Genomic DNA, 16,549 nt, shown 5'->3' on the forward strand with positions numbered 1-16,549 from the left:
GGAGTAATCTGTCTGAAACACACCTGTCCAAGCTAAAAAAGAATTCATCTAAGCAGCTATTTTCATCAGATAATTTAGGATAACAACTGAGAGTAAACTGAGAACAGGAGTGTTCTATGATAACAAGAACACGATTATTGTTAAGGTTTTCGGACAGATTTTTACAGAATCTAAAGACAAATGCTGAGAAAAACAGAGTATCATTTTTGTAGCTTGACCACCCAAAACAATAATTAACAACAACAAAAAAGGCCTCATGTTGTAATGTGTGAAAGCATACCTTTATATCTACATTTAACACATTGTTCATATACAGTATCTATACTAATAAAAGGCAAAGCCCTCCCTCACTCACTCACTCACTGACTCATCACTAATTCTCCAACTTCCCGTGTGGGTGGAAGGCTGAAATTTGGCAGGTTCATTCCTTACAGCTTCCTTACAAAAGTTGGGCAGGTTTTATATCGAAATTCTACGTGTAATGGTCATAACTGGAAGCTGTTTTTCTCCATTTACTGTAATGGAGATGAGCTTGAACGCCGTGGGGGCGGAGTTTCGTGTGACGCAGTACATAGAAAACCAGGAAGACCTCCAAAAAGTGCTGAAGAAAACATGCATTATATAATTGAGAAGGCAGCGAAACAATAAGAAGCGAGCGAGTGACATATACAACCATGTTCATGAGTTCTGCTACTTCAGAAACAAGGCACGATGTAAACCTACACTTTAAATTAAGTTCATAGACAGGCTGCCGCTGGCGTTTGTAATTTAGTGCCTGCCCATATAACGCCATCCGTCAGCGCAATCCAATAGCAAACTCCCACTAAATATTCACGGGAGAGGAAGATGAGATGGTCAGGGTGGTGTTTGACACAAACTCAGCGAAACTGCGAGAAAAAGTTTTAAGTGCCAGGACTAAGGTAACATTAAATACAGCCATGGACATAGCACGAGATGGCACCAGCACAGCTGGGAACCTTCGATGCATGTACACCGAGCGGCTCACGTGAACTGACGAGTGCACAGATAAAGGCAACAGTTCCAAAGAGCTGAACAAAACCGAATTACACAATTGAAAAGGCAGCAAAAATATGAAGGCGTCTGATAAGCATATTCATAAATCCAGCTACTGCGGAAACAAAGCACACGGTGGAAAAAGTCAATGTCCCGCTAAAGGAAGACAGTGTAAAAAAACCCGTGCATGCAGTGTGTCAGGTCTCAGATAAAGAGGAAGACGAGCTGTTTATTGATGCAGTAAGAAACGAATCGATGAAAGAAACCTGTCATCTTTACAACAATTGACAAACACGGAATGTAACTTGAACACAACACATCCTACAAATACGAGCCTGATTGAAAGAAATAATGATAATCAAATCCTTGATGACAGCAACACTCAGTAACACTCACAAAACAAATACTGTATATTGACAGTCATGTTACGTTATTTTTAAAATGTTCCCTTTTCTTTTCTAGCTTTTTAACACACTACTTCTCGCTGCTGATACGCGGGTATATATATATATATATATATATATATATATATATATCCCGATCTACATACTCGAATAATGGATACTTTATTCGCCATCAATGATTGTTTTGGTAAAGCCATACTCAGTGTATTCATTAGATGAGCGGTAAAAAGTAAGAGCGAGGGAGGATGACTTATTGAGGCATGCAGGCTGTAGTGCTGTGGCGTCAACTCTATCTGAATTGCGCGATCACATTTCAAAAATATATCTTTTCAAGTTCTATTTAGTCCATATGTGTCAAACTCAAGGGGCGGGCCACATCCGCCCGTGTAATTATATCCGCCCGAGATCATTTTATATACTGTATTATTGTTATTAATGGCCCAGGTATATGAAGCGCTGGTAACACAATAAACTACAGATCCCATAATGCAGCGCTTCAGCTGCCTTGCCGAACACTTACCGTTAATCAAGTCTAGCTTATGATGCTGCAAGTTATTGCGAAGCTAGCTCACACGATGCTGAAGAGAAAAGTTGATTCTGAAAATAGAGCCTTTAAAACCGATGGGAGGCTGAGTATATGTTTACTGAACCCGTGTGTCTCATTTGTGGAGCTAATGTGGCTGTAATTACAGAATTTAATCTAAGACGGCACTATGAGACAAAACATCAGGGTAACCTCAATGCAATGCAGAAGATACAGAAAGCAGAAGAATTAAATAAGAATCTGACACTTCAGCGGACGTTTTCCGTGCACAATCACAAAGTGATTTCAAGTGAAGCTGCTTTTATGGGAGACACAAATGCACCAGTGCACCTTGCCCCACTTTCCCTGTTGCCAAGTAATGTTGAACCAAGTCGTCACTACGGTGTTCCCAAATCGCACTTTGCTGATAAACTGAGCGCGCACTGAGTTTGCACGGCGCTTTGGTGACTTTGAAGAACAAAAAAAGTCCGTCTACATGCGGCTCGAACCTTGTGCATGTTTGGTAGCACATATCTGTGTGAGAAGCTCTTCTCAGTGATGAAGACTAACAAAACAGCACACAGGAGTCGCCTCACTGATGAGCACCTGCAATCCATCCTGAGAATCTCCACAACACAGAACCTCACAGCAAACAAAACGAACCTGTGGCCAAAAAAAGATGCCAGGCGTCCAGCTTTAAAATGACATATGAGCAAAGACAACTGAATGATTTGATTTGTTATTGCTGAAAGGAACACATTTTATTTATATTTCCAGGTTTTGTTATGCACCATGTTCATATTTGAATTTGTATAATTTTGACAGGATATATTTTTATGGAGAGCAAAATCTTTTGGGATATTTAAAATCTAAGTTTATTTTTATATAAAATTACATAAGAGTAAAGAAATTTGAATGTTTGTTCTTTTAACGTTTACTTTATTTCTAACTTGTATAATTTAGACAGGATATATTTTTATGGAGAGCAAAATATTATAAGTTGTTTAAGGTTTGAGTTGATTTATTCAGGAATAATATTCCTGTCTGTTTTACCTATATATATATATATATATATATATATATATATATATATATATATATATATATATATATATATTGTCACACGCGTGCGCATGGGAGGCAGCTAAAGGGCTTGAGTGAAGGCAGTTGGAGGCATGCGGGGTGTGGCAGAGTGCACTGACTCTTTTCTCCTTGCCTGTAGACCATCCCGGGGATTTCACCTGGATCTCCTGACATCACTTCGGGACTGAGCCAATGGAAGTCGGCCACACCAGCTCCAGTCCCTCTGATGTCACCTCCGACTCTGAGCCAATGGTGGAAGACCACGTGCCAGATCCATCGACCTCACTTCCTGTCTCCCCTTTAAAACCTGCCCCTTTTCCTTTGTTTCCTCAGTCTTGTTTTGGACTCGGTTGTATGCACTTCAGTGCTCTGTATTTTACAAGAAAACGACTTTGCAGCCAGGATACCACAATATACGGGTGGCTGCCCCAACTCTTTATCTGTCCATGTCTCGTTCTTGTGACAGTGGCGTAGTCGGCAGGATGGAGAAGTCCCAGAGAGAAGGGGACAGGACCTGCAATATACCCAGGTGGGGCGTGCGGGGCGAGTCTTCAGGCGGGGAGGGTGCCCGTGGTTCGGCGTGACCGGTGCGGGCTCCGCTCCCAGCACTCATAACTAGGCCATCTGGAGGCCAGGGGTGTGCGGGTGGGGCTCACAGGTGGGCTGCCCTGGAGGGAGGCAAAGGGACTCAGTATGCTCTCTTGGGGAGAGTGCCTGCCTCCCTCGAAACCAAAGCCCCATTTACCACCTAGGGGTGCCCCAGACTGGCAGGTGAATAAAATAAAAATGGAGGTTGGACCCTGAGCGGCCGACCAACAACAAGCCTGGTCCTTATGGGCAATGGTAGGGCATTGGCTACGGCCATTTGAAAACACGCCCTACCAAATAATAGAGCAGGTAGCTTGCTATCTGCTCCTGGAAGCGCTTCCCGTGGCTTCACCCAGCGGTTTGGGGCGGTTTAAGAACATGTCTGAGCTCATAGAGCTTATGGAGCGCAGAGGCGGCCTCACACTCTGGGGAGCAGAACCGTCCTCATGTCAAACTCAGCGAGTGCGTTCCAAGACCTAGCCCCTCCCTGTACAATCCGGAGCCGTATTGGCGTCCGCGGGCAGCGGGCGCAAACCGCTTGGGGCAGGAGGAATGCAGGTGGAGGCGAGGAGGGTTGGTGTGCTCTGCTAATCCGTTGGCGGTCCCACATACTGGCGTGGTGATGCGTCAGCGGACACAAGCCACAGGTTTGTTCGACTCCGGCAGCAACATTTCCATTGTTGCCCGCCGCTTTGTGCAACGCAACAGTGGCTAAAATTTAAGACCGGTATAACCTGTGTCCACGGAGACATCCGCTGGTACAGGTCCGCCGCTGTGTCATCAGTTACGGAGGGTCAGTTAGTAAACTCACCGTAGCGTCCTACCTGATCCTCCACACCCGGTGATACTAGGGCGGGACTGGTCTAAAATCAAAGCGGTGAGACACATACCACTCCGGGGTTAATTTGGGCCTCGTTATGGGCGGAGATAACCCGTCTCAAGCTGCCTCCACGCCGTGTAATCAGCCGGCAGAGAGCGAAGCGTCGCCCTGACTGGCGTGGCAACTCCGGGCGTCGCGGGCTAACCGTCATCCACCAGCGCGCGGCGGGCGGGAGAAACCACGCCCATTGAGGTCGGCGCTGACCCTCTCTCCGTGTTGCGGTTCCAATTTAAAAGCGCCGGCTTCTTTTAGAAGGGAGCAATGGAATGATGACTCCCTGAAGTTTGTAAAAATGCAGTGGTCCTTGTCAATGGCCAGCGCACTAATCAGTCGATGCCACAGGGCCCCTACTTTGTGCTAGATAATGACCTCCTTTACCGTGTAGCAATGCATGGCGGGCAGGAGGCGAGGCTGCTGCTAGTGCAGCGTACCTTCGGCGGCAGGTCTGCGAGCTAGCACCGCCCACCTCCTAGGTGGCCACCTGGGCACCGAAAAACTCTGGAGCGGATCAAGCTCCGTTTCTACTGGCCAGGAATTAATGAGGAGGTTAGTGCTTTTGCGCTTCCTGCCGGAGTGTCAACTGCGACAAATTCCTAGGAGGGACCGTGCTCCTCTGTTCCTATTCCACTGATTGGCGTTCCCTTCCACAGAATGGGTCGACCTGGTGGGACCCTGGAGCCCTCAGCCGAGGACACAAGTACATTTTAGTCCTCGTGGATTACGCTACGATACCCGAAGCTGTTCCGTTGCGCTCAGCTACCTCTAAAGCCATCGCACGGGAATTACTAGGGGTATTGGCGTGGGGATCCCCAAAGAAGTCTTGACAGACCAGGGGACCCCTTCACCTCGGAAGCGTTCAAGGAGACTGCCAGATTACTGAAAATAAAGCATTTAAAGACCTCGGTGTATCATCCTCAAACCGGCGGATTAGTAGAGAGGTTTAATCAAACTCTCAAGCAAATGCTGCGTAAGGTGGTCAGCGAGGATGGAAGGAACTGGGATCAGCTCCTCCCCCTCGTCCTTTTTGCCTATCGGGAAGTCCCACAAGCCTCCACGGGGTTCTCCCCTTTTGAACTACTATGCAGGCGACAACCTCGGGGCATATTAGATATTTTGAAAGAAGGCTGGGAAGAAGAGGCTCTTCCCTCCACAAACATACTGGAGTATATCGCGCGTTCTGCGATAGATTTGGAAAGATTGGCCTGTCCTTAAAAGTCACATGGAGGAGGCTCAAGCAGCACAGGCCGGTACTACAACGCGCACGTCTCTTGGGAGTTCCGCCCGGAGATCGGGTCATGGTCCTAGTGCCTACCTCCCACTCTAAATTGCTTGCCCACTGGCAGGGCCCCTGAAGTTAAGGAGAGGAAGGGACTGGTGACTATTTGGTGAGTCAACCCAATGCGTCGGCCAAAGGAGCGGTTTATCATGTGAACCTGCTGAAACCGTGGAAGGACAGGGACCCGATCCCTCCTCCGGCCAGCCCGCTCACTCTTCGCTCACACACGACCTTAACCCGGCACGGACTTAAGTCCCAGACAGCGGCAGGAGCTGGAAACAGTTATCCGGACCGTTGGAGGTAGTCAGTGAGAACCCGGAAGGACCTCTCTGATTGAGCACAACATCGTGACAGAGCCGGGGTTGTTGTCGAGAACGCCCGTATCGTCTTCCCGAGGCAAAAAAGGCTGAAGTGGAGCTTGAGATCAAGCGCATGCTGGAGCTAGGTGTGATTGAGGAAAGTTATAGTCCCTGGTCCAGCCCCATTGTGCTCGTCGGTAAGCCTGGCGGAAGTTGGAGGTTCTGCAATGACTTCCGTCGGCAATCAAGTCTCCCAATTTGATGCTTATCCAATGCCGCGTGGGCGACCTCCTCGAGAGGCTTGGACAGGCTCAATACCTGACCACACTTGACATGACGAAAGGGTACTGGCAGGTTCCTTTAGCGGACTCCGAAGGTAAAACGCGTTTAGTACCCCTAGCGGACACTGGCAGTATCGTGTCCTTCCATTTGGGTTACGGGGCTCCAGCAACCTTTCAGCGTCTGGTGGACAAAGTGCTTGACCTCATAACTCATACAGTGCTGCCTACCTGGATGGCGTGGTCATCTATTCCAGCACATGGAAGGAACACCTACAGCATGTCCAAGCGGTATTACGGACACTTGGTGAGGCGGGCTCGGATTAATCCCAGAAATGCTTCTTGGATTAAGCGAGGCCAAATATTTAGGCTACCTGGTGGGTGGGTACCGTAAGGCCACAGTGCTCCAAAATTGATGCCATTCTGAAATGGCCCGTCCATGAACCAAGCGGCAGGTCCAAGCCTTTCGGGTTAGCGGGTACTACCGCCGGTTTGTACCCGGTTTTGGAGAAGCGGCGCCTTGACTGATTTAACAAAGAAGAGGGCCCGAACATTGTGGTATGGACTGAAAAACAGGCTGCATTTGGTGACTTAAAGCAGGCCCTTACGTCCACACCTGTTTTGATGGCACCTAACTTTTCTTTGCCTTTCATCCTCCAGGCGGACGCCGGACACAGGCCTGGGCGCCGTGCTGAGCCAAAGCGTCGATGGTGTGGAGCACCCCATCATGTTCCTGAGCGGAAACTGTTGGACGGAGACCAGGTATGCTGCGGTGGAGAGGGAGGCTCTGGCGATTAAATGGCGATTACTCAGCTGAGGTACTACCTGTTGGGCGGGAATTCACCCTTGTCACGGACCATGCACCCTACAGTGGATGGCCCTCCACAAGGAGTCGAATCCAGCGGGTCACCCGGTGGTTTCTTGACCTGCAGCCGTACAAGTTTTGCTCGTTCATCGTCGGGCTCTCCGCCAGCGCTGATGCTCTTTCTCGGGTTCACGACCTCTCGGTTAGGTCGCCCGACCCGTCGGGTCTGGGCTAAGGGGGCCTTGTCACACTGCGTGCGCATGGGAGGCAGCTAAAGGGCTTGAGTGAAGGCAGTTGGAGGCATGCGGGGTGTGGCAGAGTGCACTGACTCTTTTCTCCCTTGCCTGTAGACCATCCCGGGGATTTCACCTGGATCTCCTGACATCACTTCGGGACTGAGCCAATGGAAGTCGGCCACACCAGCTCCAGTCCCTCTGATGTCACCTCGACTCTGAGCCAATGGTGGAAGACCACGTGCCAGATCCATCGACCTCACTTCCTGTCTCCCCTTTAAAACCTGCCCCTTTCCTTTGTTTCCTCAGTCTTGTTTTGGACTCGGTTGTATGCACTTCAGTGCTCTGTATTTTTACAAGAAAAACGACTTTGCAGCCAGGATACCACAATATACGGGTGGCTGCCCCAACTCTTTATCTGTCCATGTCTCGTTCTTGTGACAATATATATATATATATATATATATATATATATATAGCTCCCACAAGTCATTCATTTAAGGTCCCCAAAATATTACAACATTAGCTACTCTAGTCCAAAATGTATACATGTTCCAATAGTCTTCTATTTCAATGCTTTGTATACCCTTTATTTATCTTTAGTGTGTTATGCAGATATCACTTGTATCCAATGTCATAAATGCTCTGTTGTTCTTTTTGAAGCTCTCTGAATTACTTTGAGAATGGGAAAGATATTATACAAATAAATTGTATTGTTATTATTGTATTTCCTGACATGAAATACATTTTTATTTATGCAACATTTACCCCTAAATAGCTTCAATTTGTATTCCATGTTGTCAATTAAATGCTAATCTTAAAATAACAAAGAGCATCTACTGTGTTTTATAATTTTTAAAAATCCTATTCTGTCACCACCGGATTTTATGCCTTTAAACGGAGAAGATTAATTTCTGTTTATCTAACCTCACAGGTCACATCCCACAGTCTTAGAATCGGCCTATTTACTCAAAGAATGAGGTGAGGCTGGAATGGTCTCATACCAGTATGCAAAACAGGGTACCACAATCTATTGTTTACAGCACTCTCGACAGTCATTCTCCTGGGTTGGTAGCACAAAATATGCAATTTCAATATAAAGTTGAACGATGTATAGGAGTGAAAAGAAACACAGAGAAAACCACACATGAATTCAGAATGGACTAAGAAGAGATTCATATAGAATATGTAGTTTTAGCAAGTGATAACAAACACAGTTACTGAGATGTAGTGAGAAAGTCGAGACCAGCTATGAGAAGGAGTGCAGGGTGAAGTTTGAACACAGAGGAATCAATAAAAGAAAGTAGTGCTAATTGATATGGGAAGAATGACTCTTAATCATCAGGATGTCTAAATCCAAAGGAAAATAAGGAAGAAAACTTGTGGAGACCCACCCAGGTATGAGCATCATAATAACTTATTTATCTAAGACAATTATTCTAAGACCACAAAATAAGGAATAAACCGCAAGAGAATAGTCTGCAAATGTTTTCTCGTGTTCCAAATCTGAGCATCAGGTCCAGACAAAGCAATGAACTAAGATTAGACTGATAGCGTGGTCAGTGTGATTGGTCCTTCAAACTTTAAGACAAACTCAAAGCATCATGATACACCAACATTGATGGACTGAAAGCCAGAAGTCTACGTGACCATCAATATCAGGTCCTTCCATGAAAACCCTAAATACAAAGAGGACTGTTTGACTTATGTTAGGTAGATTGCCCAGAGGGGACTGGGTGGTCTCGTGGTCTGGAATCCCTACAGATTTTATTTTTTTTCTTCAGCCTTTGAAGTTTTTTTTTGTTTTTTCTGTCCACCCTGGCCATCGGACCTTACTTATTCTATGTTAATTAATGTTGACTTATGTTTATTTTTTATTGTGTCTTCTATTTTTCTATTCATTTTGCAAAGCACTTTGAGCTACATTTTTTTGTATGAATATGTGCTATATAAATACATGTTGATTGATTGATTGATTGACAAATTACACTCACTGGGATTCTAATCCAGCCACATGAAAGAACATACATCTGTAAAGTTTTGTTGCACTTTAAAAAGCAAGAGCTTTGCTTGCCTAGAAAGATATTATGCAAATATTAAGATGAAATAAGAAAATGAGATAGTAATGTGTTAAAGGAATAATGCTTATTTCTTTAATTTTTTTAAAAACTTATTTATTTGCCTTTTTCCCTCTCCCCAGATTCCGTAAAGTACCAATTTCCCCTTGGGGATAAATAAAGTACATCAATCTATCTATTCAGTCATTAAAAGCAGACAAAAGCCAAAATTGGCAAAATACATATTTTTCTTTATTTTATAAACATTCACAAGGTGTCAGTAACTTCTTTCATTAAGTATGGCCAACAATGTAATTATAGATAATGCATGGTACAATTCTAAACGTAAGTATTTTCATCTTCTTCATCATGTCTGGTATGGTAATACTAATACCAACAGCAAAAACCTGCTGATGATGAGTGGTACGTGCTGCTATTAAAATCATATGAGATTTTATTCCTATATATTTGTTAAATTCTCCTATATTACAAATTCTAAGTTTTAAAGATCTTATCTAACTCCTCACGAGCCAGCCAACTCTGTATTACAGTCCTTGTTTCTGATAAACAACTTAGACCCACCTATACCACGATGACCAAGTTTATTACAGTATATACCCAGAAGCTGTGAGATGCATCAAGGTAGCATCTTGACCTCTGACTCTTCAAATTGATATATGAGTATGTCTATGTGCTCTCTTACACTGGCTGTTTGTGGGATGTTTTTGCATATGTTTTTAATGTTTGGTTTATACAAACTTTACCAAATCATATCTATTAAATGAGCATTAATAAGCCAATAAATAAAACTTGAATGAATAATGAATGGCACTCTTTAGGAAAAAAGGGCAAATTAATAAAAGGAAAAATAACTGGCATAGCACTAGCATCAATCATTAAAATATTGCTATGAGTATTATATAAATTCTGAAGCTGTATTAAGTATTATGTTTGGTACCCACAAAAGAACACTAACGAATTTACAATACTGGTTCTGATATTCAGTACTAAGACAAGCTGTTGTAAGTATTGCTCAATAGCAAATAGAAAGGATTTTTCTTGAGATCTATACAAAATGAATCTCTAAATTATAATAAAATAATCTTGAGAAGGGAGATGACGTAACGTGACTCTCAGAGAGACACTTTCACGTCCTACAAGACGAGACTTTGTGTCAGGAGATTTAACCACGCCGGAAATAAAAGACAAAGAGTAGATGACAAAGTAGAATGTTGTAAAGAATTCAAAAACATTGGCGTGATACACATGCAAAGCAGGTTAGAGATAATGGAAGTACGAAAATTCAAAAGTCTCAAAAAGATGATAGTAAAGATCCCATTAGTGCAAACAAACAGAAATTATTACTCTGTGAAATAACGGAACAGCGAAAAGAGATCAAATATATTGTTCGGATTTAGACTTGTAGATCATCGATCATCAGGGAAAAGTAGTGTTTCTTCCCAATGAAGAGGCCTATCCACGAAAATTAAAAGTTTTGTTGTTTGATGAAAGTGAAATCCACATACGCAAGCGGCAGAGATGCAAATTTGCTGCCGCATAGCACAGGCAGGGGGGTTGGCGAGCAAAGCAAGCAGGGGGCAAAGCCCCTAGTGTATTTTAATAATAAGGAAACAAAACTCAATAGACAGCAGGATATATAAAAAATTGTCCATAAGAAAATCTTATATTTGTGATAATAAGAGCATTAGAACTGACAGTAGCAGGGACTCACAAAAAGAAGAAACCGTGTCTGCAGTACAAGAGAAACTGCTTATAACAGTGTCTGTAATAGTGGTAACCTAGCCCAATTAATTTTTATCAAAAATACCTCATACATTTATGGTCGATTCCTTCTTCTCTCATTATAAAACCTAAACTGGAAGTGCTGCTGCCTCACAGGTCCAATAATCTAATTTTAATTAATTGGTCTGGCCGCATCTGTTTGAATTTTAGTTATTCTCTCCATAACTGCAAAACATTTCTTTAGATATTCTGGCTTTCTCTTGTAACTGAGAAGGTAGGTTAACTGGCATCTCAAAATTGTCCCAATGTAAAGATATGCAGGGCAGGATCTTGCTAATCAGACTCTGTACTGCACTAAGTGAGATTAGAATGTGGTTTGACAGACAACTGATAAGTATGTTTGCATTTGAAGCACAAGTGCCGAAGTTGGCAATCCAGTGTAACGTGTTAAATGTTAAAAGTTGCAAAGCAAGCGCATACAAATATGACAAGCTCAGCTGGAATGAAAATCTGCTGACAGTAAAGACAAGACCCATTTCATTACTCTGATAATCTTATTGACAACTACATTTATTTTCCTATCTACCCCAAAAGCAGAATACATACCCATGGTATTCAATGTATTTGTAGATCATCACAGCAATTAGCATGGCCACTAAAGCGTAATACCAGGATGAGATGAACATCAGAGCCAGGCAGATAGTCATCCCCAGAAATGAAAGAGTCCTGAAATCAGGTATAAAATAATTTAAAGCATTAGTTTGTTTTGTGAATCATGGAGTGAAAATTCACAGAAGTATCTATGTTCTGTTCCAATCAGATTTCCACATTTCCACGACATGCTTTATAATAGTTTGCTTGTGAGGCATTGTTTTCAAAGATGACTTCAAATACTGCATTAGTGGTAACTGTTTTTTGTAGATGACTTTTTCTGTATGAATCAGTATGAGAGTAATGGTTGATAAACTAGTATCTATTTTTTTAAATATGGCAGCACAACTGAATAAATGGCAAGCTGGTACGCTGCAAAACCACAACTTTCTTGATATTAAAAACCACGACTTTCTTGATGTTTTAGTGTATAATTTAAAAACAGAACAAGAATCTAAAAATCTAACATCATCACATTAAAGTTCGATAAATTCTGAAAAGAATGATACCAAACATATATATGTAGGTTTAAAAATAAGGCCAATTTAGCGTGACATAAAAATGTTAAATAAACTCGTTGCACTTTTAGGCTTAGGATTTTATATATATACTAGCCATGTGTGCCCAACTATGTTGCGCGTGTTAAAGTTGTCTGTGAAGGGCTCCCTGTTTAAGCGCGACTGCCAGTTGTGAACTGGGCCCTTCGTCGCACAGCATTATGATTTTTTATAAGGGAAGCAAAATTACAAAAGAAAACCCTTGGACATTGATTCGATAGGAACAGCCTACTCGGAATCACTGTCCGAATAGTAATTATGTGGTGGTGTAGGAGCATTTCTGCTTCTGTCCGTTCACAGTCCGTCTCGTTTTCACGACGCTATTCTTTCCTCTCATGATGTCTTCTCAACCTTTCTCCAATTTCGCAGGTTGCTTTGTGGCAATCCAAAGAGGAAGGCAATATACACGGAGCAATGGTCATAAAAGGGGGACACATAGGTATCCAGGCTCTTTAAAGCATAAATAGGGATCACTTCACTGACATGTGAGCAAGGCACGGTACAACTGTGAGACACGCAGCACTCGCTAGCTACAACGTAACAATAATAATTTTTGGAACGTGCTGTCATGTTGTCATTCATTTTACCCACTGTCTTTCTTTCGTTCATATGTTACATAGGCATGTACCTTTTATCTTCGGCAATCTCATTCTCTAACCAGGCCTCAGGAGCTAACCAGCGTAACACTGTCCACCACCCCTTTCGTTATTCCAGCACATTGTTGACATCCGTGAGTAACATCAACGTACTAAACTGGAAGGTGGTCTACGCATGCATGGAATTCGCAGACAAACAAAGATCAAGATGTAAATGAAGATCTCTTTAGTTAATTTAAAGCACAATAATTTCTTTAGTTTGAATGTCTGTGTTTTGAGGTGTGACTGGTGTACTACAGTCTTAAGTAGTATAAGCCTGGAGGAGATTCTTAATGCAATGCCTATGTTTTAGCTGTCTCTCTACTGCCATCAAGTGCTTCTTCTTCTAATTCATTCGCGGACAAACAAAGATCAAGATCCAAATGAAGATTGATTTATATATATATATATATATATATATATATATATATATATATATTATATGTATATTTATTCAAGGCATTCATAGTCTGAATCACAATCTGACTGTATGGGTGGTTACCTACCAGGTAATGCTTGTGGTTGGTCTGCAAGTCGGCTAACATCCGCCACGGTACCCTCTTTCAGTTGCGAGAAGCAGATCATAGAATGGTTGAAATAGTTTTACTGTCAAATAATAAGTACGTGACACCTGTTTCACTCTAATTCTGGGCTCATCAGGCGTACACACTCACTGCACCCCCTTCTCAGGAATCAAACCTTGGACATCAGCGTGTATATGGAATGCATAGATAACTAAACAACTGTGTCCTTTGCCTTGCGGAGACCAAAGCTTTTTTAAAGGTGACATTGTTATGCTGAAGTGCTTATTTTTTGTGTTTGGCAAGTTACAATGTCTTAGTGAACATGCTGTACGGCTGGTCAGAAGGTTAATACAAATCTACAGTGTTTTGTGAAAGCAGACAAGTTAAAACTACTTTTCTCACTCCAGAAAATGTTGCATTTCTTTTTTACTTCTGTATCACTAAACTATTCAGTTCAAATCTAAATAAATAGTATAGAGTAAATGCTGTAAATATCAAAGTTTAACTTTCATTCCGCACAGGCCTAGCTTTTATCCTTGCTGAACCCTTACCAGTGGTAGTATCTGAAACGCGGTCTCCAATTGGGGGTATGAAGAAGTGTTTGTACTGCACAGGCCAGATTTACAAATAGGTAGCACATTAGGAAGAACCTATGAATAAAAAAAAAAAAAAACCAAAAAAAAAAACACGTTAAGTGCCTGCAAATAAAGAAAAATTAAACAATAATGATTGAAGTTGTTGGACCTTTAATATTCAAAACAGTTCTGCCATCCTTTTTTATTTGAATAAAGATACAACCAATCAGGCGGTAGCATCCTGACACAGTGAGTAATTGCGCCTCATGGATCCAGCATTTTGGTTCAAATCCTGTACATGACTTGTCTCTTTGAATTATACACTTTATACCCTATCTCCATGGATCTTCCTCCCACTTTGTGACTGTGGGTGTGTGTCAGTGGCCCCTGGGATGGAGTAGTACTTCTTGGCTCAAGTCGTTGATGAACTGCCCTTAATTTCTACTGGTGTCCTTGAATACGTCATTCTCCTTTATGTTGAAAGAATTGTGCTGAATGTAGTTTATGAATGTCTTTGAGAATTTTGAAGACATGGATTAGGTCCTCGCAAAGTCTCCTCTACTCGACACTAAACAGGTTAAATTCTCAGAGTCTATCGGAGTTGGACATGTCCTTAAGTCCTGTGGTGCTTGCTGCTCTCCTCTGCACAGCTGGTTTCATCTATTCTTGGAGTGGGTTTTGTTTTGCTAGATATTTAATATAATTTACTAAATTCAGTTTTATAACATTCTTTTGGAATTTTTCAATCACTAGGACAAACTTTGAGATTTGATTTTTTTTGGATAAAGGTTGATATGCATTTATTCAAATCTTATTTTTAGATAGTCTTCGAAGTTTGGACTTTTTTCATGCTTGCTAGATTTTTCCTAATGTTTATTTGTGTCTATCTATCTTTATTTCTCTTTGATTAACTTATTTCATTTCCTCAAAGCCTGTTTTAATGTAAACCTATATAACTTTTCTAATACTCAATTAGTATTTGAGAATTCTAGATTCATTAACTTACTCCTTTGTTGTTTATTTCCATTTCCTCTGATGGTTTTAGTTCTCCTGCGTGGTAATCCTTGCTTGATAAAGAATATATCTAATTTCTATTTATAATGTATTGAATTTTCCAAAACCTTTGGAATTAACACACACTTTGGATACATTTAATGTTCAAATAGTGGTTGTCTCTTCACAGGCAATGCTTCAGTTTTTTGTTTTGGACTGGCTGGAGCAGTTGCAATAACGCTGTGTCAAACGCTGGGGACAAGTGGCTGAGGAACAATGATTACTGAGGCCATCATGAAACACTTGTGGTGGGCAGCCTCAGGCGTTCAAACAAAATGCAGAATGCCCAGCAGGGATGCGACAAGAAACATACTCCCACCTAAGCACTTCTGTATGTTGCATAATAGGTTTAAACACTGATAAGGTCAAGCATAAACTGTAGTGGCTGAAGGTTGTAAAGGGTTTTGAAAGTTTCAGAAATTGTTTTAGCCATACTGTTGACAAGACAGGCATCCCCAGCAAAGGCTGCCTAATTTGACAGACAAGTTACCTAACACTTGTATTACAGGACATAGAGTGTCATGAAAAATGATTTGCCCCTTCCTAATTTTCTCTATTTTTGCTTTTTCATAACACTTAATTGTTTCTGATCTACAATCAAATTTAGTATAATGCAAAAGACAATCAGAGTAAACACAACGCAGTTTTTAAATGATCATTTGATTTACCGTATAGCAAGAAGAAAGTTCACCAACATCTACCACTCATGCAAAAAAGTAATTACCCTCCCTTTTTTGTCACTGTTTCAAATCTCTGTGGAGAAATCTTGGTCCACTCTTCTTTAGAGAATTGTTCTAATTTAGCCACATCGATGCTAAAGATGCTATGAACTGCCCATTTAAGGTCCTGCCACAACATCCCAATGGGATTCAAATCAGGACTAGATTATTCCAAAAACTTCATTTTATTGATTTTTTTTTCCAGCCATTCAGAGGTGGACTTGCTCTTGCGCTTCGGACATTGACCTGCTAAATAACCCAATTGTGCTTGAGCTTCAGATCACAGACTGACTACTGCACATTCCAGCTGAATTCATTCCTACCTCAATTATGGCAAGTCACACATACTCTGAAGCAGCAAAGCATCCCTACACTGTCACACCACCATGTTTTGACTGTGGGCATGATGTTTTTATTGTGGAAAGCTATGTTAGCTTTATGCAATATATAATCTAATGTTTTCCAAAAAGTTCCACTTTGGACTCATTAGTCCATAGAACATTACCTAAAAACACATTGATTACCCCAAAAAAGTCTGGGATAAATGCCAGATGAATCTTTGTTTCACATGTTCAGCAGTGGCTTTCGCCTTAAAGCTCGGCCATGGGTACCGTTTTTGCCCAGTATCTTTCTAATGGTGTATTCATGAACG

At 41.9% G+C, this 16,549-nt stretch overlaps 1 protein-coding gene across 1 annotated transcript in view; it reads right to left on the minus strand.

Annotated features, from left to right (window-relative positions):
* Nucleotides 1–16,549, minus strand: part of LOC120516297 (solute carrier family 12 member 6-like) — an 80,642-nt gene that overhangs the window by 23,565 nt on the left and 40,528 nt on the right. Inside the window, exons 16-17 of the mRNA XM_039738265.1 lie at nucleotides 14,102–14,200; nucleotides 11,770–11,909 (exon numbers count right to left, since the gene is read on the minus strand). Coding sequence (XP_039594199.1) covers nucleotides 11,770–11,909; nucleotides 14,102–14,200 — 239 coding nt within the window. The remainder of the gene's footprint in view (nucleotides 1–11,769; nucleotides 11,910–14,101; nucleotides 14,201–16,549) is intronic.

The sequence above is a fragment of the Polypterus senegalus genome, chromosome 1 (assembly GCF_016835505.1).
Source record: "Polypterus senegalus isolate Bchr_013 chromosome 1, ASM1683550v1, whole genome shotgun sequence".
Lineage (NCBI taxonomy): Eukaryota > Metazoa > Chordata > Cladistia > Polypteriformes > Polypteridae > Polypterus > Polypterus senegalus.